Consider the following 25,702-nt stretch of genomic DNA (forward strand, 5'->3'; position numbering starts at 1 on the left):
GAGGATTATTTTATTATTTTTGTTTTTTATTATTTTGGTTGTTTGTATTGGGAGGTGGTTAAGGTTACGGGTTGGTTGTTAAGGTTACGGGGTGGTTGTTAAGGTTACGGGTCGGTTGTTAAGGTTAAGGGTTGGTTGTTAAGGTTACGGGTCGATTGTTAAGGTTACAGGTTGGTTGTGAACCTCGGTAACCTCCGTAACCTTAACTGATCTGTAACTTTAACAACCAACACGTAACCTTAACAACCGACCCGTAATTTTAACAATTGACCCGTAACCTTGACAACCGACCCGTAATCTTAACAACCAACCATTAACCTTAACAATCGACCCGTAACTTTAACAACCAACCCTTAACCTTTATAACTAACCTGCAACCTTAACAACCAACGCGTAACATTCATAACGCATAACCTTAACAACCGACCCTAACCTTAACAACCGACTCGTTATCGATTTCCTTACAAGTATTCCGCTAATGAACGAACGTCGTTTTCTTCCCGACGGTGAAACTTTCCCGCTATTTCCTTACAAATATTCCGCTGAAAAATACAAGTTTTCCCATGACTTTTCTTCGCCTCATGAACATATGTCGGAAAAGTATTGCTGGTGATGTTGACGCCATCGGAAAATTTTGGAGGGAACTAGAAGTTTTTCCCCCCAAAGCCTATTTTAAATCATCACAGTAACATCATGAAAAAAAAGAGAAAGAAATGGTATTATGGTCTTCACATATTTTAAACTCTTGGGTTTTTTGTTTTGGGGGCTCAGGGAATTATGACTTTATTTTTGAGGGTTTTGGAAGCGTTGAAAAGTATTGGGGGTGGACGGAATACTTGTAAGGAGATTGGGGGCTAGAAGTAATTTTCCCTAAAAATTAATGATAAATTACATAAATTTTTTGATAAATAACTGACTAGAAATTGAAATTTAGGAGATATATCACAACATTTTAGAATGATCTTTTGTAATTTATATATTATGTATGAAAAATAATTTAATAGCTAAGCTATTTGTTAATTCAAAGGGAAACATTTTAATCCTTGTAGGCCCCTTTTTGTTGCAAATAAATAGGATTATGACCATTTTCTTTATAAATAGCAGGAGTCAACTATTACATCATCTAAATAAATAGTTTTGTAAACTCATCGATTTTGAGGAGTTAGCTCATTTTAACCCATATTGAGGGATCTTATAAGCCTTTTGCTATCGTTTGTGTTTGGAAAAAAATACAAGGGGTTACTTAGTTAACATCTTTGGATTTTTTTTTTTTTTTTGTGTTTGGCATGCTTAGAAGTGGTTAATAAATCTTCTTAAATTTTCACTTATCCCTCTTTCAAAAGGGGACTTTTAGCTCTTTTTTATTTCCATTTTTTTCCTAATAACTCAGTGTGGATCAGATCCAAGATCTCCGAGGGGTGGGTTTATATCCAAATATATTTATTAAACTGTTACATTGTAGTTGGGTAAATTGCAATTAAATAAGATATAGTTTCTCACTTGTTGCATCTAAATACCACATGTTGTATTTAGGTATAAAAAATACTATAAGATTTCCAAATTTGCACGTTACTACCATCGATCATATAAACATGAAAATTTTCGCCTTAATGTTTCTCTATAATATTTTCATGCTAATTTTAGAGTTTTTTAACTAACAACACTTATTCAATTTGATGTTAAATCAACCAAAAATTTTCCCCCAAACCTGTATCAATTCAACTTTAAAGGAGAGTCAGGATATTTCTAATTGAAAATTTCAACAAATATTAATGTTTAGGAAGCTCTAAAAAATCAGCGTGTAGTATCACATATGAGCGTCGGGGGTGAAAATTACTACGTTTGCATGATCGATGGTAGTAACATGTAAATTTTGAAAACTACTTGTATTTTTCCTTCATAACAAAATCCAACTTGTGGTATTTAACCGTAACAGGTGGGAAGCTATTTGGTACCTATGTGCAATTTACTCCGCTGTAGTTTTCACATACCCGATGATCACGGGCGGTTATTGGCCCAGACCCGAGACCAGCAGACGACCCCCCCACCATAAAAACTTTCGACGACCGACCGCTGACTCGGACCGACCACCGTTCAAAGGCGACGTCTCCACGCAATCCAAGAAACCAGTTCCCAAACTTTCAGAGCACGACATTCTCGTTTTAACCGACTTTTTATACGCGAGAAGCGTAACCGAATTCAATCCTGCTCCTTTCGACGTCGACTCCGATCTAAAAGAGGCAAATTTCTAGGGTTTCAGATCTCGATCAGATCCCGAGGGAAAGGATGCTCTCGTTGAAGGACAAGGTCGCCGACAAGCTCTCTCGTCTCCTCGGCGACTCGCCGCCGCCGCCGCCGTCGTCTTCTTCTCCGTCTCAGCATTCTCCACCCACCGCTCGATCCGAGCCTGATCGGGTAACGGCCCCTTCTCTCGGCCTTTGATCTGATCTAGTTATTTTATTTTATTAATTTTTGTGTGTGCTGCATTGCGTTTTGTTAGGGTTTGGTTGCTCAAGTTTTCGTTTCGTTTAGATCTGTGATCGAGGGGTTGAGATCTGCAGTCAGAACCGTTCAGATTTTGATCTGTTTAGCAGGTTTTGAAGTGTGCGTCTGAGCTGTGAATTTCTAGGATTTTCAGCGAATTATTCGTAGATTTTTAGCTGGAAGAGGCAAATGTGGATGTCCTTTTTGTTCAAAAGCTTGCATATTTTTTTATTTGGGAGGAAAAATTTGTTTGTTCCCTTGGGTTTTCAAGATCCTGCGTTTAGATCCCTAGATCTGCGACGAGAATAGTCGCACATAGTCCCATCGACTATATTTCAGAAATCCTAAATTATACATTTGGCATTTGATTTATTTATAAACGCAGTCTGGTAACTTGATCGCGAAGAGACCTCCATCGGGGAGCATTGCAACTTCTCTTTCATAACATTGGATTATGGCATGCGTCCAGAACTCCGACAATCTCCGAACTTTAGACATTTATTTACCCACATCTCACCTAAAAGTTTGCCAGAAATGTTCGTGTTCTATATTTGGAGATATGGCTCAAGAGCCAGCAGTAGAAATGCCCATGCTTACGATATTTTCATGTCATATTTATAAAGTCAATGTTCACAGTAGTAGTATTCGACGTGTGCAGGGAGGATCTGTTTCTATGGAAGGATTGTCTCCTAGCAGGACATCAGTTATTTCTTCATTTTTCCTGTCCTTTCTCCCCAAGATATATTCTAGCACCGACGGACCAACTAAACCTACAAGAACATTACCATGTAGATCTCTTCCTAGAAGATGGAAAATAAATAGCTTCTCATTGAAAGATAAGCCATTGGATTGTAGTACTGACAGCAGGACTGATACAGAGAGTGATAGCGCGGACGAGAATTATAAAGAAAAACTAGGTGATGCGCCACAAGGGAACTGCAATGGTTTTCAGAAAGTTGAAAAGGATTCGAAAGCCCATGACTCTGGAGATTTTCTATCCTGTCTCAGTGAAAAGTCCGCCTTTATTTCCGAGGACTTGTTTGAGTTCTTGCAGTCATCTCTCCCTAGTATTGTTAAAGGATGCAAATGGGTATTGTTATACAGGTAATATGTTATATAGGTTGCTACTTTTAATTGTTTTAATTTTTAATGTGCCTGTTATTTTTCTGATTTATTTTCATTCTCATGAAATGAAGGGCAGTACTTTGAAACACGGGATATCTCTGCAAACACTTCTTCGTAAGAGTGCCGATCTTTCCGGTCCGTGCTTATTAGTAAGTGTCAGAAAGTGTATTGGTGTTTTCTCTTTAAAAGTAAACTGCAGGTTGGAGAAATCTATTGATATCTGATAATTGATAAAGGTAATGAACAGTTTTTTCTTGTCAGATTGCTGGGGACATGCAGGGTGCTATCTTTGGTGGTCTGCTGGATGGTCCCCTAAAGACCACGCCCAAAAGAAAATATCAAGTAAGTCGAACACTTTCAACATGGTAATTTATTATTTTATTTTCTTCACTAGTGCTATATTTGCTTTCAATAGTTTTTATTGTCAGGATCATGACTCTGATCACATCTGTTTTATGTGGACAGGGTTCTAACAAAACATTTGTGTTCACTACAATTTATGGGGAGCCAAGGCTCTTCAGAGCCACTGGTATGGGTTTCAGCAAATAATATATCTTGCTTAGTTTCTATTTTGCAACTTGTACGTGAAGATAATGTACTTTATTTAAATCACCAAGAATTTTTTATTTCAATATCACAGCACATCTTACATTGTCAGATAGCTTGATGAGTATAAGCACTAGGTTTTTTTCAGCCGTTCTCATGCTCATACATGTGAATACGCACATAATTAACTATCAGTAAGAGATTGTTGCTATATTACTATGAAAAAAAAGATTTCAAGAGAAGAAGCATATTTCAGTGACATATTTTATTTATGCATAGAGTAATACACGAGACATTAATTAATTAATGAAGGTAATACATAGACAATTTGCAAAGGAAACACATCTTAGTGACAATACTTGATCTCTCAAAATGATCAGTTAGAAGATCCACACTGGTATTTTGGCATCTTTTAAAAAATCAGCAATTCTGATGTATTACATGTGGCAATAAATAAAATAAGCTGGGATACTTCGAATCTTGTTTTCACTTTTCCGAATTCAGGAAGCTTTCCGAAATTTTAATAAAAAATTAGTCGCAAAAGTTTGGACAGTTTTCTGAAGCAACTGATACAGTTGTACTGATACGTTCCTGATACCTAGCAATCAAGCAGATTTTTGATTCTTTGAACTTCAAGAGACTTTTACGGTTTTACCATACTCACAGAAACTCACCACTCCAAATCAACAAGTTGCTGAGCTGCAAGTGTAATATTTGGCCACGAACTGATATAATTCCCTGGTCAGCTCCATTGAAAGACCAGTTTCTTGCATCAACCGGTGTTCTTTCTTTACCAATGCTCTCTGTCTCTGCTTTTCATTTCTATCCTACATTCCTACTACATAGCTGATTAACTTGCTGCTAAATTATCCCAGAAAGTCCTGACTGTAGAATGCAAAGTGTTTTAACTCTTGATTTCTCTCTATTTTTTCATGTACTTGCCTATTACTTTTAACTCCTACCTGCCTTTCTCCTTTTCTTTGTTGATCTCCTTTTTTTACTCTTTTTTTGTGAACTCCTTTTCTGCTTTCTCCCTCGTCTCTTCTCCTTTTTATTTTGTTCCCCCAGTTTCTTGTTTACACTTTATTTTATCATCTCTTCCTTCTTGCTTTCGTTTACCTTGTCTTACCCTCTTTAAAAATTTGGTTTCCTCTTTTCGTCTTTTCTTTATGCACTCTCTTCTCGAGTGTTACCTTCCCTCCTAAGTTCTAACCTTTCTCCCTTCATCTCACTTGTTTATTTCAAGTTTATTCTGTATGAATCTGATTTGTTTAATGTATCTAATTAGATACCACTGTTTATAGCTTCCTGTCAAGATGCAGCCTGGCCACAATACTTTCCTTGGTGCCAAGCCCAAAACATAACTACAAACCTGATAGCACTAGCAGTATTCAGTCAGCAAATCAAAAATCTTGAGCGAATATTTTATTAGATATCATTGGATGTTATCATTCATGAAGGAGTCTGCTTGAGTGACTGATGTCCTGTTATGTACAAGTTTTCCAAATGATACACAACATATCAATAGTACTTAGATGCTATCATAGTATCAGTTCATGCTATAATCAATGTACATGTCTATCACTGTCGATATTGGATTTTTTTCCCTTAACTGAGATAATTGAATTACTTTCACTTTCATTTAAAATATAATACGCACTGAACACTACATCTCGTGTTTGTTTGTTTATTATTTTTGTTATTGTTGTCGTAGTTATCCTCATTGTTGTCGATAAATTATTATCAACAAACTAACAGTGGGCATTGCATAGGTGCCAATAGGTATTATTACATGTGTGTGAATGATCTATTAGCTTTTGGAGGGGGTGGTAGCTTCGCATTGTGCCTAGAGGAAGATTTGTAAGTATCATTTTCTTTTTAGACAAATTTTGAAGTTTAGTTTCCAAAGCTTCATCTTTACATGTAATGATGTAAATGGATTAGTTCATGATGCTATTCTGGATTTTTGGAGAAGTAAACTACTAACTTCATCTCTGATGCTTTCTCCTTTCTCTTTGTGAAAGATTACATGGAAGCAGTGGGCCAAGTGAAACCTTTGGAAACTTGTGTTTAGCTCATAACCCAGAGTTTGAACTGAAGAACGTTGAGGTAAGTTTAGGATGTATATGAACAATTCTTTTCTGATCATCCATAAAAGACTTTGATGTTTTTATTTTCTTGCCCTTTCTTTTCTTTGATTGACATATAAATCTAGTCAAACTGAAGAAGTTGATATAATATTTTGAAATAAAAATATTAATTTAATTTGTGAGATGAAACATGTAAACAAAAAGTTTCTGTTATTTACTCTTTAACTAGGAGGCACCCTCATTGTCTGATTGGGTAAGCTACATTTTCTAAAGGAAAAATCTCCAACATTTACTCGTATAATTTATTAAATGAGACTGATATCCCTATGTTGCCTACTTGCTTGTATCGTTTTCTTCCCAATTTCCTTTTTGCTTTTCAGGCTTAAATTAAACTACTTATATTTTTGGTTTACTTGTTTGTGCATGTCACTTTGTTTTGATGATACCACGTGTTTTCACTTGAGACTTTCTGGTGTCACTTGAGACTTTCTGGTGTAAATTTTTGTCTTTCATCATGCCGATTCTTAAATGACCTGAGAACTCGAGCTAGGGGCAGATTTATTATTTTTAACCTCAAATTGTCCTTAGCGTCATGACTCTCAAATGCCCAAAGAACTCCATCATGAAATTGTGTGGACTGTGTTTCGATCCGATCATTAGCGTCAAATTATCCATTGCTTAATAATGGTTATTCCTCTATAATTATCTAGCACGTGTTGGGATTCCTGTTTTCTCATTTCGGAATTTGATAGCATCATTAAGCAGTTATTGAAAACCATGGCATTATTGTCAGTTTTGCTTCTCTCGTATGTTGACAATAAGACTAACGCGTTCATCTAAATCTTTCAGGTGTGGTGTTTCACGTATTCCTCACGCTATCTCACCTAAGAGCCGAGATGCCCATTTATTTATTTTTCCTTGTAAAGGGATTCTGGTGTATTCTTTTGGCCTCCCATTTTGTTTATTCATCATATTCGTTAAGGTGAATATCCTGAGCGAGTTTAGTTCACTGGCTGATCCTTGGGATACATTATCAACCTCTAGCCTGCTTAACATCTTATGAAATGAGGTTGAAGTATCGTACTATTTAGTTAATGGGTGAAGTTCACCTCATTATATTTATATATGAGAAATTATGCTAGCCTACATCTCTCTTTGTGAATAATATCAAGCAAGTATATAAAGACGCAAATGAGGATTATCGAGCAAGAGGCGAGCTCATGCTATATTTTCTAAAAGAAGCAGCCAACTGGAGCACAAGTACGAAGCCAAATTGACCCATCAAATGACCAAAGAACTAGAGGTAGGGGCAGATAATTTTATACCGAGCTCCGTCCTGAAATATGTATCAAATCGACCCATCAAATAAGAACTACAAAATTCACTTGCTTTTTCCATCCCGATAGCTAATTCTCCCCTCACTTGTAGAACGGAACTGAAATAACTTCAAATTTTGACCACAAACGAACGCAAGCCCCTCTCAATGGTAAGTTGTCAAAGCTTACAATACAATACAATTATCCAAGGGATGCCCAGCCAAGCTTAAAAAAAAAAAAACCCCATGTTTTGGGACATGGATCGAGAATCGCATCTTCCTCAGAGTTATAGAAGTGTTTTGCGCGGCTCATAATTTAAAGCTTGAGGAGTTACGGAAGCACATTGCGTGGCTCATAATTTAAAGGCTTGACCCCTCAGATCTGCACTGTGAACCGTAATTACCAAAACGGACGGGAGAGCTTAGGCTGGTGCAATGATGAAACTGCGTTGTGGTTCATTTCACAAATATCGAAATCCTCGATTAGTTCATCCTCTGGATTCCTCCATTTCATCCCCTGCCTCTGGAAGGCCGAAGATACGCAGGTTGCGGTCCATAGAACCTACTGCCAAATATTTTGCATCCCCTCCAAACTTTACGGATGTCACTTTTCCTGGAACCAGAAGCAATCTTTTTATGAGATATTGAGGATAATAAGACAAGCGTGACCAGTAATTGAAGGCGAAGATAATTTTGATTTTAGAAATTAGGTAGTTGTGCGTTAACCTGTTCCTGATAAATCTGGGAATGTTTTGAGTAGATTCCATTCAGCCTTCACATTGGCAACTTGGTAAACCCTGAAAACAATTCATCATAACACATACAAACCTGATTACTGACATAGCATAAAGGAGTACGAAACGATGGTTGAACTAACAATTGCACATCAACATTTCAAGAAAATGGAAGGTAATAAACCCAATCCATCATGAAAAAATCATTTGTTCTGACCAACTTGGTCAAGTCTGAACAACAGCCGTCGTGTCAAACTACAGAGAACCAAAACTAAACGAAACGAGAACATCATTCCTCCAGATTTTCCCCGCACGAACCATATTTAACATTTCAAAGGTCTGTCTCCTTATAATTTACAACTTTCCTCCTAGGTATTCATATCTAGAGCTCTTAAAAGATATGAAACGAAGTTGCAGATTTTCAGCATGAGCATCTTTAACTCTTAAAGTTTAATTAAAATCACAACAAGTAAGAAGTTTTATGGCGCGGACGCATCAGAATAAGTAAGTAGTTTTATGGCGCGCCGACAAACCCAATTCCTGATGATTGGGGTTTGTGCCCGCAGTTTAAGTGGAATCATAGACTTATAGTTAAAAATTACAACAGTAAGACATTGACAGCAGAGTTTGAAATACATATATCCACCAGCTTTAATTTGTTTAATAAATGATAATTTATCCAATTTGCTTGTGCATTTGCATATATTATATCACACAGTTCTTGTACAAGTTTAGGTACGGGTCTATACAAGCTTGAATCATGCAATATAACATACAAGTAACGTGGATATATGGGCAATGGTCAAACAAATTGAAGGTGGATACTTTATTCTAAAGTTAGTCAATCATGTACTTTTTTTGCGCAACTTTAATTGTGGTTCAACTTTAAGTACAGGGACAAATGTCAATTTTGTTTTTTTAGATTCTTTTTTATTTCACAAAAATTATTATCTACTTTTTTTTGTTCATTGAAATATTATCCTTAACAAGCGACTATAAATGTACATTTCTATTTATTCATATTTTTATGTATTTTAGAAGTTAGAACCATCTAATTTCTTCAATTTCTGCTAAATTTAAATCGATGATATGCCATCTTGGACTTTAGATCTAAGCTTTTACCTTCTCTTTCCCATTTTCATTTATTAGTTACAACAATCATGCTTTGGAATCTTTAACTTTAGGCCATATAGCATTTTGAATTGGGCTTAGAACATCAAATTCACTGAGTTTGGCTGCATCAAATGAAATAGGGACTGTCAAAAAACCAATGCCTCCTGGTTACAGCTGAGAATTTCAATGTTGAAGCGATTTCCGATATCAATATCAGATGCTATCATCTTTTAACTTTAGGGCATAAAGCATTTTGAAACAGGCTTAGAATATCAAGTTTCACTGAGCTTTGGTCGGTTCCAAGCTGGACAAAACTAACCCGTAAAAGCTGTTTGTGACAAAATAAGGGATGTGAGTAACCGATCTCTAGGCCCCGGTTAGAGCTGAGTGTCAAAGCAATTTCAGATACCAATATAGAAAACCCTCTCTCCCCCCTAGGATAGTCTCTGGATTGTTACATCACTCTCCCAACCCTCAGAAAATTGGATGGGTCACAACAGCTTGCAAGAAAAACATGGTCACATCCAAAAGGACAATATAGTTCTTATAGTTTTAAGCAAAAGCATATACCTGATATCAGAACCAGCCATAGCAAGATAGCTGCCGCTGAAGTCAAATTCCACTGCAAGAGAAGTAGTTGCAACCCATTACTGAATGCAGCACGATGATTTAATAAACATTGGTGTGGGTTTTTGCAATATAAATTCCCTAGAATCTGAAAGTACAAGCAATATGATAACATTTACAGTATGCAAATGTTTGAAATTTTACTGAATTAATTTGTTGCCTGAAATGGCAATGTCCCACATTTATCCACACATATAACTCAAGTCATAGATCATCATTTAACTGACAAAACAGAAAAAGAGACATCGGTTTTTGATGAAAAAGTATGTAGAAAAATAGAAATAGTTATACCAGAATTCGTCGGAGTATCTGGGTCATACGGAGCAAAGGATCTGAAGTTTTTCAGCTTCCGAAGATCCCAAAGCCTAACTCCATCAAGGGCTGCAGTCTGGTCAATCAGGATACATAATTTCAGGAAAAGGCTTGTACAATCCCCATTAACATTTATAATGTTGTTTTAGATCAGAAGCAAATACCGCGAGATAGTAGCCATTTTCAGAAAATGACATTGCTGTGACTATGCCAGAGTGTCCATCAAACTTGGCAACATTTGACTGCAAAAGTACGCATTTTTTCCGTCAAGAATAGGATAGACTTATTGTCTTTAGATAACCATTGAACTTTAAGAAAGTAACTGCCAAGCAAACAATACCTGAGATTTGACATCCCAAATCTTAACAAGGGCTCCAGAGGTGCCGGTTCCAAGGATAAGACCATCTGGATGAAAGGCAGCAGAAGTGTAACCCTCCTCCGCAGAAGCTTCGCCAACCTGCATCCACATATTTATAAATCAATACAACACACACACACACGCACACACAGACTCAACACGCAAGAGATAGAGATATAATGAGGGTCAGAGACCTGTGCCAGGCATGATCCAGAAGCCAAATCATAAAAACACCAGGTATTGTCCATAGAAGCCGTCACGAAATACTTGTTGGTGGCATGGACTGTAACTGCTTGCACCTGGTTGAAAAGCCAATAGGGAGCAAATTAATGACAAAACTTGAAAGCAAGCAATTAATGACAAACTTGTACGACAAAAGCAACAGAGCATTTATCCCTTCTTTAGGGTTGGAAGGCACAGACAAATATAGAAATCTATATACATTAACTAACAAATAATATATAATTGAAACAATAAAAGTATCACTGATCTGCTCATAGTAGCTACTGTAAGTGCCCAAGAAAATTAGGAACTGTTATAGAGAGTATTAAACAGGGCACCAACTCTGGTACTACAACTATTCCTACAAGACGTGGATACAATATAATTTCACAGGCATTCATATTACTTTAACTTTTCTTTTCCAGGTTACTGACATCCATTCCGTGACTGTTATAGTCCAAAATGTTCAATGAATAAAAGAGCAGATAATTACATAAGCACCACCACTTCCAGAACATAATGAAGTTATGGAGCAAATAATTCATCACATTCATAATCTTTTGAAGTATCTGGTGCTCATAAGACAACATGATACTGTGCTGCCACTAAATCAAATGTCAACATCAGGCAAACTGAAATGACCTCCAGAAGTCAAAGCACCTTCAAAGCTCCATAAGGAAATATGGTCTTGGAAAGATCTCCATGATACCAAGAACGAAGAGGAATGCTATTAAAGCTCCGATATGCCAAGAACAAAGAGGAATGCTATTATGGTTAAAGTTGATTTAAGTGTAAGATCAAAGCAGAACTTTACATCTTTAGCTGTCACACACTCTTGACTTGAGGGAAAATGTAGAATTGTAGATAGCTCTGACAAAATTTCTTACCTCATTATCCACTTCAACCAACTAATTATTGTGTTCACATTCTGAGAATGTGTTTTGCAAGCAAATCAAACAAATAATTAAATAGATTATGTTCATAAAAATTTACATAAAGGTCGGTGACATGTCATATGCATGTCATACACACAAAAGACAAAGTATAATAAAGTACATGAATTATTTGTTCCCATAACTAAACTTACCTCGGCAGTGTGATCCTTTAAGACATTTCTACAACTGTAATTCCCATCATCAGCCCCTTGCCAAACACGAACTGTCTGCATTAGAGGAGAGAAGCAAACTTATCATAAATGCTGAGTTTATCATAAGATATTCAAAAAGAAAGGAGGAAAAACTATTTTCTCACAGAGATGTAGATAAGTTAGCAGTCAGTACAACCTGTCCCTTTTGGAAATAAGAAGCAAATCGTCAAATCTAAAGGCAATGGGAAGGTTCAGAGTTCAGACTGGTGGTGATGATATTATTTGCCAAAGGAACATTAAGTCAGGCAGCTTATTACATGTTTGTATTGCGAAAGACAAACTTCATGGAAATTATCTTAGTTCAAGAATTAAAGATGTCTAAAAAAAATTTCGTAGTGATTTAGTTTTAAAGATGAGAGAGATAAACAAATAAACAATGCTGAAATAATCTAGCGAATAAAAGAACAATGTATATGAGTTTAGGGAGATTTATAATTTTAAGACTAGCAAATAGAAATTTGCAAGACAAAAACTATAGGGATCAAAAGCTACAGGGATCTAGAATTTCTTATGACATACGAGGAAATCAAAATTTCAGTTTTCAAATATGAGAAAACTTCTTATCGTCAAAAACTTAACATTGCCTAAGTGAAAAACGTAGAAATATGATTACTAAAAGCAACTAATCTACCCAACTAAGATAACTAGCTTAACTGTCTTCCATAAATAATATATGTTCAACCTACTGACAAGCAGATGTAACATTTGATATCAGCTAACCTTATCTGCTGATCCAGTTACAAACAGATCATCAAGAGGCACAAATTTCACGCTGGTGACCTGAAAAAAGCAATGAAGCTTCATTACCAAGAAGAACCAATTCTGAGAATATAGGTAGAATAAACAATTAAAAATTTACAAAAGGTGTTTCACTTATGATACAAACCTAGCATTGTGAGCTATCAACTAATTTTGCAAACTTCCAGATTATTAAGGCAGCCTTTTAGGCCTCCTCAATTCAATTAACTCCAAAAGTTAACAACTGGACATGTTTGTTGCATTTCTGTTCATTTTCCAATTATAAAATTGCCGATAGGAAATTCCTAAAAAGATAGGAAAAGCAAGCAGAAAGGACAAAAGATGGAAGAGAAGACCTTCTTAGAGTGGCCAGTCAGCGTGCATAAAATCTGACCAGATGCCCTATCAAAGAGCACTGCATTTGCATCCACCCCACCAGTTGCAATGATGTCCTGTCAGATCATTGCGAAAACACATAATAAGCTACACAAACCTATAAAGCAGTATGGTGTAATAAAGGGATTCAAGTACGCATAATAAGCATGTGTGAACGTTCTAGCACAAGAATGTCTTAATCCTCAAGCTGAAAATGAAGCTAATTGTCTTCTATAGCAGAAAGTTAACTCATAGCAGAGGTCATTCCAAATTGCATGGCACATTTTGCATATTGCATGACATTTTTTAGCATCACATATCAGAAGCACTATAAATTCAAAATAAATTAGATAAAAAAAACAAAAACAAAAATAGTGATAAGTTCTTGTGATTCTAGCTTCAAATCTTTATAGAATTCATGGAAACAATTAGCACATATTGTTGTGCTGTGTTCCCTTCACATAGGAAGTTCATGGTATACCATTTTGACAAGTTTGAAACAGAGATATTGTTTAGCATTTAGGTTAATTTAAGATATAATTCACAAAATGTAGAAGTAACTACAAAATGATATCGGTTCTTAAATGAATATCCAAATCACCTGTGTATATAAAAAATATATCAACTGCAATGCCCATGTCCCACTCTCATCACATCTGATAGACCAAGCCAGCTAAATGAGGACAGAAGTTGCAAATTTGACCTGACTCGTATATACAAGGTTTGGGATCAGGTTGGTCCAATTGGGGCATGCCATAAACACGTTAGGTTTCAGGCCTTTGACCGGTTATGGGTTGATCGTTAAACATCCTTGTAGGCTGTCTAAAAATTACTGTAGATAGCTGATCCCCATCAAACACCGATGATGAAATCTATAATTTGATGGCTTCCAGAAGACTACAATTTAAAAACTTTCACGTAAGATCGATAAATGTTACAATCTGACAACCTTCACAATAATCGATGAAAGTTCTGATCAATAATCTTCACAATCAACAGCGAGAGTTATAACCTGACGACTCTGACATATCAAAGAGCTAAAACAAATATTACAAAACGACGATCTTTACAACGCTCTAACAAAAAAAGACTACAAATTGACAGTCTCCTCAAATCAAAACGTGAAAGTCCTCCCCGCGTTTCAGCATCAAGACGCGGAGGTCTTCCCCGCGCACCAGCATCAAGACGCACCACGTTCACAGCCGCTGACGCATCAAGACGCGGAGGTCTTCCCCGCGCACCAGCATCAAGACGCACCACGTTCACAGCCGCTGACGCAGAACAAACGCAGTGCCAATTCAACTACGGACGCAGCTCCTTATCAGCCATCGCTGACGTAGCTCAAGCCTACGGACGCAGCTCAAACCTGGCCGCAAATGCAGCTTAGATCCAGCTGCCAATGCAGCTTCCAACAAGCTGCCAATGCAGCTTCTAAATTGCTGCCAAACGCAGCTTCCAAGCTGTCAATGCAGCTTCCAACAAGCTGCCAAACGCACTTCCAGACGCTACAAACAAGCTTCCAGACGCTACAAACAAGCTTCCAGACGCTGCGTTCGAACGTAGAATTCATGTCAGAACGCGGATTTTGCGTTTGACTCGTTAAAACACGAGCTGAACGGTTCCAAAACCGTTTCCCACGATCTGAGGGGATCACGACTCCACTCATGAGTGATTTATGGGGCGGTTACATCACATTAGCCTCACAAAAGAGCGATTTTAGGGACGGTTACACCCCCTAATCGCTTATAAATAACTGAAAGATCAGCTTAGTTCGGATCTTCGGGAAATCTTTTGGATCTTTGAAAAAGGAGGATCTTTTGGATCTTTGAGCATTTTCGGATCTAGATATCAGCAAAGAGCTTGGAAGCTTTCTACAACAACAGAAAATCTTTTAGGATTTGCTACTTGGCTATTAACCGATTTACGGTTCAAACAACTCTTTGCATAGAGTTTTGAACTCGTTCTGAGTTCTTAGAACTCGTTCTGAATTCTTAGAACTCGTTCTGAGTTCTTAAAACTCATTAAGAGTTCCTTCAATCGTTCCAGTAAAGTGAGACGTACGAATCGTCAACGGAAAGCAAACTCGATGCGAGCATTCGAGGGAAGCATTTCATCGCTACCGTGAAGAACCCAGAATTAAACAAATAGGATAATTCATATCAATTCTCTTCTCTTTTGTAATCAGGAATTCAAATTGTAATCGAGATTGAGAGAGAGTTATAAACATTCTTTTTCTAAGCAGTTAGAGGGAATAAAATCAAATTCAATTCTCAATTGTCTTATTGCAAATTTTCCACCAAACAATCTTTTCTTTCATTGTTTAATTAAAGGTTCTGCATCAACCCTAATTATGGCTGAGCTGTTCTTTAAACAGCCCTTATCAAAAGTGCCTAAGTAGTTGGATCAAATTTTTTATGGGCCTTCAACCTGATCAGGCCTGGTGCATTGCCAACTATAGACATGGATATATGAGCCATTCAAATAAAAGTATACTAGTCTTTTGCAACTGGGGGAAACACACCTCTTGACTGAAAACTGGTTGCATTTCCTTATAATGGAGTGGATTTAGACGCAGGGATTTATCAAGACACACTGAGATGAAGCATGTTAAAAATCCAATTTGACAGTGCATTAAAAAAAAGTACCTTAGAAGGATGGATGTCCGAAGATAAAATGCCAGGCTTGTTAGTCTTGTGAAGAGGATGACTAGAAATTTGGGTGTATCTCTCCAGTGCATCAATTGGTGCCAATGTTGGAGGTATCTAGCAACAGAAAATAAAAACACAAGAGATCAGAACATTTTAAGGCCTGAATAAAAGCACAGGATGCAAATTAAAATTCTAAACAGGGATGAGCATCATTGTGGTGTAGTTTAAACATGGGTCGGCATGTAAAAAGGAAGTATCCAAACGTAAAGAACAACTAGCATAAAAGTAAGCTGCAAAATACTTGATAAAGAGAGAAAACACCTGCCGCCTTTTCCGCTGTCCTGAAAGCAAAGAATTGCACTCTGTAAGCTCAGCAATTGTGGCTGGGTTAATACCAGGACGAATTTTCTTTCCATCAGGGCCAAGCTCATCCTCTGCAGCTGGAAGTATGGCCAATCAAATTATTCAGACAAACACTCCAGTCTTATTTTACGATAAATATATGAACAAATTTCAATTATAGAAACCTCTTTTTCCGTTGTTAGCAACAGAGTTTGCGTTAGCAGAAGCTGTTGACAGGGGAATTTGTCTTTCCGCCTGGACCAATAGCGTTCTTGCCTCATCCCTTTCCTTCTTTAATCTAGCTATAACACGACATGCGGCATCATGCTGACAAATCAAACCAAATACTTCAGCAGTAAACAAACCTCAGATTATTGTGAAAGCATCCCCTACTACAATATAAGATGAACCAAAGCCAGACATAATAGATAAGCCAGCAGAGACATCAATCCAAAACTCAATCATGCCCAAATAGAAAAATCTCCAACTACTTAAAATGGCTAAAACTAAGAAAGATCCTACATTCCTACTATAAGTCAATTGATAGGCACCAACATGAACCATGGCTTCAACTTAAATATACCTAATAACCTCGTATATAACTAGCACAAAGAGATAAGTACTTGATTTTAATTACAGGCAGAAGCTTATGGTGATGAAGGATAGCATTGTATCATTGACAATAAACTTTCTTGTCTGTAAAAGTAAGGATCCTACGTGTGAACCAGTTTTGTAAACAAATGATATAGAACTACTAGCATAGAGTAATGACTAATGAGCTATTCTAAAAGTTTTAAAAGGTTTTGGTCCTCTACCAAGTCTTCTAGCAATTTTTTCTAGAAAACTGATCCAAGAATGATTTAGAACCATGAATTTATGGAGCTAAGATTCATCCAATAACTCCACACATGTCATATATTTGAATACTTCAACATCTGGTCCCAATCCTAGGCAAAGGAGGGTTCTCCTTGGTAGTCACAACAAGCATATAAATTTATTAAAACTCTTTGAATGTGTCCTTATAAAATAAGTGCTGAAAGGAGCCTCATATAAGATATCATAAATGCTGCCAATTTCGCACAGAAGCCCTACCTTTCATTTTGGCCTCACACAATTTAATAATCAGGTTAAGCAAAAGCTCATGTAGCTTGTTGGTTTTTTATTTTGATTTTTATTACCAGAATCATGCATTTTGAAGGGAATTTGCAATACAGTAGATCCATTGTCAAAATCCTTTAATACTTATTAACTTGGGGAAAATGTGTACAGGCCCCAAAAGCAAAAACTTCATGTGACGAGGCCCCTCATAGTTTTCCCCATGTGAATCAGCCCCTTGATGTGTGATACTTTATACTGTAGCAATTTTTATCAATTATTACATGCCAGCAAAGCTAAAATCCCCAAATTATCCTCTCTCCTCAATCTCTCAGACCCAGCAATCATATCATCTTTCTCTCTCTCTCTAAAACTAAGAGCTTTCTCAAGCTCGTCAACCTGTCCCTCGCCCTCCTCGCCGTTGCCGCCTCCGCTCAGGCCCCCAATGCTCCCCTCGAGTTCGCCGTCTCTCTCTCCTCTCTCTAAAACTAAGAGCTTTCTCAAGCTCATCACCCTGGCCCTCGCCCTCCTCGCCATTGCCGCCTCCGCTCAGGCCCCCAATGCTCCCCTCGAGTTCGCCGCCGCCTCCCCTCCCCTCCTCCACCCGTCCTCGTCGTCGTAGATCGTCGCCGCTCCCCCGCCGTAGATCGCCGTCGTCGAGACGCACAGAGCATTAATCCATTAGCTAGAAGAAGAAGAAAAAAAATGTTTGACCAGCTACAAATAAATGAACGATTTAATTTTAAAAAATAGTCAAAAGTTATCCCCATTTTTCCACTTTCACGAGACATCCACGCCTTTTTGGAGGAAGCTGGATTTGCAATAAACCTAATGTGCGCAGTCTTTTTGTATTTTAATTTCGAACAAAATTTTAAAATAGACCATTTTTAAAAATTAATTAGCAAAATAGGCTGAAAAAATATTTATTTACCAAAAATCGTTGTAAGCTGGGACGGTAGTTATAAGTCGTCGTTATAAATGAGGATACAGTCATGTTTTTATAAATCGTTGTTAATTATATTTGATAATAGTTATACCTAATGATATGTTATTTCTAGATGCTATCGTGGTAGTTCTAGTAGCCCTCGAGTTAGTTCTAGCTTCTATTACCCTAGTTCTAGCTTGTATACAGCCAGTTCTAGCCCACACCTTGCTAGTTCTAAACCAAGCCCGTGTTTTTTACAAACAAACTTGTTAATTCTAACTTCTACGTTAGTTCTAGCTTCTATTATCCTAGTTCTAGCTTGTATACAGCCAGTTCTAGCCCACACATTGCTAGTTCTAAACCCAATAAGGGTTTTTTTAATTCTTGCTTCTACGTTAGTTCTAGCATCTATTACCCTAATTCTTGCTTCTACGTAAGTTCTAAATTCTATTATCCTAGTTCTAGCTTGTATACAGCATGATTCTTTACATGCACACTTGTTAATTCTAGTTCTAAACCCAGCCCATGTTCTAGAACTGGCTGTATACAAGCTAGAACTAGGGTAATAGAAGCTAGAACTAACGTAAAAACTAGAATTAACAAGTGTGCATGTAAAAAACCCTTGTTGGGTTTAGAACTAGCAAGGTGTGGGCTAGAACTGGCTGTATACAAACTAGAACTAGGATAATAAAAGCTAGAACTAACGTAGAAGCAAGAATTAACAAGTGTGCATGTAAAAAACCCTTGTTGGGTTTAGAATTAACAAGGTGTGGGCTAGAACTGGCTGTATACAAGCTAGAACTAGGGTAATAGAAGCTAGAACTAACGTAGAAGCTAGAATTAACAAGTGTGCATGTAAAGAACCCTTATTGGGTTTAGAACTAGCAAGGTATGGGCTAGAACTGGCTGTATACAAGCTAGAACTATGGTAATAGAAGCTAGAACTAACGTTAAAGCAAGAATTAACAAGTGTGCATGTAAAGAACCCTTATTGGGTTTAGAACTAGCAATGTGTGGGCTAGAACTGGCTGTATATAATCTAGAACTAGGGTAATAGAAGCTAGAACTAATGTAGAAGTAAGAATTAATAAGTATGCATGTAGAAAAACTCTTGCTGGGTTTAGAACTAGCAAGGTGTGGGCTAGAACTGACTGTATACAAGCTAGAATTGGGGTAATAGAAGCTAGAACTAACGTAGAAGCAAGAATTAACAAGTGTGCATGTAAAAAATCCTTGTTGGGTTTAGAACTAGCAATGTGTGGGCTAGAACTGGCTGTTTACAAGCTAGAACTAGGGTAATAAAAACTAGAACTAACGTAGAAGCAAGAATTAACAAGTATGCATATAAAAAATCCTTGTTAGGTTTAGCACTAGCAATTTGTGGGCTAGAACTGGCTGTATACAAGCTAGTACTAGGGTAATAGAAGCTAGAACTAACGTAGAAGCAAGAATTAACAAGTGTGCATGTAAAAAACCCTTGTTAGGTTTAGAACTAGCAAGGTGTGGGTTAGAACTGACTGTATACAAGCTAGAACTAAGGTAATAGAAGCTAGAACTAACGTAGAAGCTAGAATTAACAAGTTTGCTTGTAAAAAACACGGGCTTGATTTAGAACTAGCAAGGTGTGGGCTAGAACTGGCTGTATACAAGCTAGAACTAGGGTAATAGAAGCTAGAACTAACTCGAGGGCTACTAGAACTACCACGATAGCATCTAGAAATAACATATCATTAGGTATAACTATTATCAAATATAATTAACAACGATTTATAAAAACATGACTGTATCCTCATTTATAACAACGATTTATAACTATCGTCCCAGCTTACAACGATTTTTGGTAATTAAATATTTTTTCAGCCTATTTTGCTAATTAAGTTTTAAAAATGGTGTATTTTAAAAATTTATTCGAAATTAAAATACAAAAAGACTGCGCACATTAGGTTTATTACAAATTCAGCTTCCTCCAAAAAGACGTGGATGTCTCGTGAAAGTGGAAAAATAGGGACAACTTTTGACTATTTTTTAAAATTAAATCGTTCATTTATTTGTAGCTGGTCAAACATTTTTTCTTTTTTTTCTTCTTTTAGCTAATGGATTAATGCTATGTGCGTCTCGACGGCGGCGATCTACGACGCGGGAGCGGCGGCGATCTACGGCGACGAGGACTGGTGGAGGAGGGAAGGGGAGGCGGCGGCGAACTCGATGAGAACCTTAGGGGCCTGAGCGGAGGCGGCAACGGCGAAGAGGGCGAGGGCCAGGTTGACGAGCTTGAGAAAGCTCTTAGTTTTAGAGGAGAGATAGAGAGATGAGAGAGAGAGAGAGAGAGATGGGAGAGAAAGATGATATGATTGCTGGGTCTGAGAGATTGAGGAGAGAGGATAAGGATAATTTGGGGATTTTGAGGAGAGAGGATAAGGATAATTTGGGGATTTTAGCTTAGCTGGCATGTAATAATTGATAAAAAAAAGGCTGCAGTACAAAGTGTCACACATCAAGGGGCTGATTCACATGGGGAAAACTATGAGGGGCCTCGTCACATGAAGTTTCTGTTTTTGGGGCCTGTACACATTTTTCCCTATTAACTTTAAGGTCAGTTTGGGCGAAGGCAGTATGACTGCTTTACCAATAGTTGAGATTCAATCTGGAGACGTTTCAGCTTATATTCCTACTAATGTAATTTCTTTTACAAATGGACAAATATTCCTAATCCGCCGATTTATTCAATGCGAGAATTCGACCTGCTATTAATGTAGGTATTTTTTGTTTGTAGGATCCGCAGCTCAAATTAAAGCCATGAAACAAGTAGCCGGTAAGTTAAAATTGGAACAAGCTCAATTCGCAGAGTTAAGGCCTTTGCACAATTTGCTTTTGATCTCGATAAAGCTACTAAATTCGCAATTTTACAATTTTTTAACCCATGTCAATATACATAATCATGCAAGAAATGTAAGAATCTTCTGCATAGAATCTGCCTTGTTTATAACCATGTGTCCCATCTTATTTATAAGTGGGGAGCCAGAACCAACCTAGAAGGTGAGCACACCAGGCAATTTGTGTTCATAGTGGAGCTATTCTCAATTGAATCTATAGACATATGGCCACTAATTTTGGGATCATTAAAGCAAATCAGAGTATGTAGATTAACATTAGTACCTGATACAAGGCATGGCTGAGCTCCTGCCTTGCTGTATGCAACTGTTGTTCCAAAGCAAAATTGGATAGCATCAAAGCATCCCACTCCTGTCAACCAAAAGGCAAGAAGAGAAAAATAACTGTCAGGCCCACAAAAGAAGACAGAGGTATATCGATGATTACTAGCATTAACAGGAGGAAAAATCCACGAACAAAGAGGTATGAAAATAGGAAATCAAGATTTATGTTTATATAGTAACAATAGAAGTTATAGAGCTTATATGCCTTGTTATGATGATGAACTGACTAAGGTTCGGTTCAAGCTAATGTTATGTAAAACATATATAATATCTTTCAAGTTTTCATGAAAGCATAGTGACTGATCTTTTTTCATTGAGATGAGCGTTTTTCTTTGTGGCTTTGTTAAAGCTTCTAAGACAGCATAGTGACTGATCTTTTTTCATTGAGATGAGCGTTTTTCTTTGTGGCTTTGTTAAAGCTTCTAAGACATGGAAGCCTGCCTGATTTACCTTCTAGAATGAGCGTTTTTCTTTGTGGCTTTGTTAAAGCTTCTAAGACATGGAAGCCTGCCTGATTTACCTTCTAGAGACAATATTTCCCACTAAATTCCTACCGTCCTCCTTTTGTGCAGGGTATAATACTAGTGGAAGTTTGCTTGAATCTTGAACAATAACAAAGAACTGTTAACTTACTTTAACAAAATGTTCCCAAAAATTAGGTAAACCCCATTTTATACACCAAAATACTTAGCTCAGTACTTATTTTTCATTGTTCATGCTACCACTGTCTTTATGGGTCATATCAAAACACGTACCACAGAGAATAGGCATCCATGCATGCACACCATTTCACAATTTTAAAATCCTTCAATATGATCTTGGTTCTCTCAAGCTATTCACCATCCCTAACAAGCACACATGAACGGTTGCACACATAAACTAGCAAATCCGAACAATTGAAGAAATATGGGGCTCATTGGAAGAGTTGATGCAGCATTGATGCTACCATTCCAAATCCCTAGTGTTTCATAATGGGAACATGCCATCCAGATGTAAACTGAAAATCACATAAGGTACTATTCCTGGCAGGACACAAAATAAATAAAATACTTTTGACATCCAACAACTCATATACTTCAGTAAGTTCATAATTTAAACACCAAACCATCCACACTGTAGCCAACTCATGTATCAAGATATCTAAAAACATCAGGAACAGTTAGCACAACCAAAAGCAAAGTTGTCAAGATTGGTTGCAACATATTACAGCACATGCACCTAGTTTCACATGGTTTCCTTTATATGTAGACATATGTAACCACATATAGGCATTTCTAGAACACCAAAAGTGTTCAAACAAGTGAAGCAAGACCGACAAGAACTGACTTGATCAGGTAACTAGCTTGCATCAAAACCCAAATGCTAATGTCCCAAATAGTGTAAGAATCAATAATGATGTCCCAATAAAATTACCATGCACAAAAAAATATGTCCAGTCACAAAATATACGTTGGTGTCACATCACACACATGTTAGCACATCATGGAAGTGTGCCAAGAAAGACTTCAAAAGGAAACCCTGAAACCTGTATTCTGTGCAATTAATTCTCAATTCAAAACTCCCATGACATCACAACTGTAATTCATATACATAGTCCAATCATGCCAATGTCGAAATTAAATTTCAATATGAGCAGGCATCATATGAATCAAGTCACCCTCAATTATTCATTAGATAAATCATATCTGAATCCTTTCCAATAGGTCCTAATGAAAAGTCGGGGATGTACCAAGCATAAACGTTTGACTTAGGCTTAACTGGGTCAAATTGGCTCAGTCCAAGCTCACAAGTCTAAATTTTCAGCAACAATAGCTATTTCAGGAAATATAATATGCATAAACTGTAAAAACATATGAAGTTGTTTACAGCAACATAGCCTTTGTGTAAAATTTGAGATTGTCTACATGAATTCTTTCCTTCATTCAACTTCATTAAGGACCAACTACTCAGTCCAATTAGAAGCTACAAAAGTTTGAAACAAATGAAGGTTTGTTGAGCACTCTAACTCACATAAACTTTCATGTGAGTTCACATAATACTTGTTTCACACACAAATCTCACACAGATGGTCCACTTCTAACAGAAATTTAACCCCAACTCTCCAGTTGGCTACTTTTAATTGACAACAGTATAACACTAAGAATTTCAGATAACAGGAAAATTTCATGATACAAACCAATGAAAGGGATAGCACTTACATTCTGAAACATTCCAAGCAAGCCAGGGATACTTGCAGCCTGTAAGGGTCTAGGCTTGACCACCTGCACAAGGATACATAACACAAAATTATGAGATAAGGTAAAAAAAAAAGTATGACTAAACAAGAATGGTAAAGAAAAAAAGAGATAAGATTAGAATAGGCAATGATGTGCTGCAAATCATAGTCTCAACTGATATAAAACCACAGTTATTTCCACCATGCTGTCATATAGTACTTCATACTCATTCTTCTTCACGTTGTAAACTCCAGCCAATTTTTCACCAATCATCTATTAACTCGATTATATATGATAATAATTGCAGGATTGCGCTCCAAAGAAATTTAAAAGCTCAGTCCAGCAGAAACCCAAAGCAAGTCCAACAATCATGACACACGTAGGTATTTCATTTTCGCGACACAGTTTAGGTTCAGTCTCTACATGATCCCATCCCAGATAAACATAATGCTCTATCAGTTTTAAACCAGATTGTTTTTACTTGCTAGGAAGTTCATCATGGATATGATATATGCACACACATGGGGCTACCATTGAAGAACTTTTCCTATGGCCCTAACATGGCATCATCTGGACTCAAGGCGGACTGTTTTTAATTGTTAAGATGTTTCATCATGGACATGATACACACACACACACATGGGGTTGCGATTGAAGAATTTTTTCCTATGGCCCTAACATGGTATCATCTTGACTCAAGGCGGGCTAGTGAAAGTTAGAAGGGAGGTTTTTCCCTCACTTGATTACCCTACTCCACCTCCCTTCTGTCTATATATCTCCCCAAACATGCATCACCTTCCCGAATCTCCCAACGAATTCATAACCCCAAATCTCCTGGGCATCCACCACCTCATTGATAGCCTGATTATAGGCACAAACTCATCCAATAATCTCCATGTACCAGATTCTACTTCCCATCATCCGTTCATCCTAGCATCTCAGTGTGGTGCTTCTATTATTTTGTGCTATGTTTTTCGTCTTCTTATATAGTTGCTCCAGCACCCCTCTATTTGTATTCTACTTCCAATATTTTCACCAACATTACACATTTTCCTATATAATAATTGCATTGACTTTGAATCTTCATTTCATATGCAAAGTCCTTAACATTTTATTCCTTTCCCAGTAAACCCATCTACTTGCCATGCCTATGATCAAAATCCCACCAGTTCATGAATCTTTCGACATAAGCGCACCAATTAATCAAGCATAATGACTACAGAACGAATTTGCTTTAGGATTTTTCTCAAATGTTATGTGAAGGTTAACAGATAAATAAATTAAAACTCAAGAGGGAAGCCAAAAAAAAAAACCTTGTTGGTCTTCACCGGCATAATGTCGTCCATTGTGAGGTCCTCCTTAGTAACAGGGCATTTCCCATACTCCTACCACCAAAAAAAAAACGACAAAAAAGATTAGAAATTTAGGGTTTTGATTTAACTTCAAAACCCTAAATTTTATTTAAAAGAACTCACTGCAATGTGGCGTTCGATTAACCGCCGCTCGAAGAGAAGCCCTGATTTCTTCGAGAGCGCCGGCTCTTCCGGCACTTCGCCGGAGACTGTAAAGAGACGAGAGAGAGAGAGAGAGAGAGAGGGCAAAAAAAAAAAAAAAACAAAGGAGGGAGAGAAGAGAAATTAGGGTTTCGAGATAGAGGAGGAAGCTTACTGGAGCAAATCATGGCGAACGGAAGCTAGGAATTCTGCTTTTTCGTCGTGGGATCTGAGATGGTGGAGAGCTGGAATTAGGGTTTTGGGGGGTTTATTGAAAATATGTGACTTTTATTTATCTTCGGGTTTGACTGCGGCTATAAATAGGTATATGTAGTTGTTTTTCTCAATTTGTATTCTGCGTAAGTTATAAGCTACTTGAAAAATTAAGAAACACAAAATTAATTAAAGGGGGGTTTTAGATATTAGTCTCTCACATCTTCATATTTTGATATCAGTCCCTCAAATTGCATTAATATATTGATATTGGTTCCTCCGTTAGGTTTTCTGTTGAAAATTCTAAACTATATTTGGGTTTTTTACTGAAACACCCATGCATCTCTGACTCTCTCTCTATCCCCTACA

At 37.2% G+C, this 25,702-nt stretch overlaps 2 protein-coding genes across 3 annotated transcripts; one reads left to right on the forward strand and one right to left on the reverse strand.

Annotated features, from left to right (window-relative positions):
• LOC109836426 (oxidation resistance protein 1) lies at positions 1,981–7,802 on the forward strand. 2 transcript variants are annotated; one of them, XR_002245958.1, is made up of 8 exons: positions 1,981–2,415; positions 3,143–3,588; positions 3,686–3,758; positions 3,871–3,951; positions 4,075–4,138; positions 5,938–6,015; positions 6,180–6,264; positions 7,095–7,802. XR_002245958.1 is itself a non-coding variant. In XM_020404319.1 (8 exons), exons 1-8 carry the CDS (start codon positions 2,287–2,289, stop codon positions 7,131–7,133), a joined length of 1,005 nt encoding a protein of 334 aa, XP_020259908.1. In that variant the 5' UTR covers positions 1,986–2,286; the 3' UTR covers positions 7,134–7,802. The 2 variants fall into 2 exon arrangements, 1 of the variants encoding a protein (XP_020259908.1); XM_020404319.1 differs by having other exon boundaries at positions 1,986–2,415; positions 5,928–6,015.
• On the reverse strand, positions 7,580–25,435 carry LOC109836425 (pre-mRNA-processing factor 19-like). The gene is made up of 18 exons (XM_020404318.1): positions 25,296–25,435; positions 25,103–25,188; positions 24,941–25,012; positions 23,610–23,672; positions 21,353–21,439; positions 16,362–16,503; positions 16,156–16,274; positions 15,832–15,948; positions 13,168–13,263; positions 12,794–12,853; positions 12,014–12,088; positions 10,899–11,003; positions 10,687–10,803; positions 10,511–10,588; positions 10,326–10,422; positions 9,978–10,029; positions 8,287–8,357; positions 7,580–8,173 (listed from the first exon to the last, which is right to left on the reverse strand). The coding sequence occupies exons 1-18, from the start codon at positions 25,306–25,308 to the stop codon at positions 8,049–8,051; spliced, it is 1,575 nt and encodes a 524-aa protein (XP_020259907.1). The 5' UTR covers positions 25,309–25,435; the 3' UTR covers positions 7,580–8,048.

Source organism: Asparagus officinalis, chromosome 4 (assembly GCF_001876935.1).
Source record: "Asparagus officinalis chromosome 4, Aspof.V1, whole genome shotgun sequence".
Classification (NCBI taxonomy): domain Eukaryota; kingdom Viridiplantae; phylum Streptophyta; class Magnoliopsida; order Asparagales; family Asparagaceae; genus Asparagus; species Asparagus officinalis.

What these genes read in the sequence shown, in the direction of transcription:
- LOC109836426 (XM_020404319.1), top strand. Translation starts at nt 2,287, where the DNA reads ATGCTCTCGTTGAAGGACAAGGTCGCCGACAAGCTCTCTCGTCTCCTC. An exon ending in CGCCCAAAAGAAAATATCAA is followed by an intron (nt 3,952 to 4,074) that starts GTAAGTCGAACA and finishes TTATGTGGACAG; the next exon opens with GGTTCTAACAAAACATTTGT. An exon ending in TTGTGCCTAGAGGAAGATTT is followed by an intron (nt 6,016 to 6,179) that starts GTAAGTATCATT and finishes TCTTTGTGAAAG; the next exon opens with ATTACATGGAAGCAGTGGGC.
- LOC109836425 (XM_020404318.1), bottom strand. An exon ending in CTGGATCATGCCTGGCACAG is followed by an intron (nt 10,804 to 10,898) that starts GTCTCTGACCCT and finishes ATGTGGATGCAG; the next exon opens with GTTGGCGAAGCTTCTGCGGA. An exon ending in ATGGCTGGTTCTGATATCAG is followed by an intron (nt 8,358 to 9,977) that starts GTATATGCTTTT and finishes AATTGTTTTCAG; the next exon opens with GGTTTACCAAGTTGCCAATG.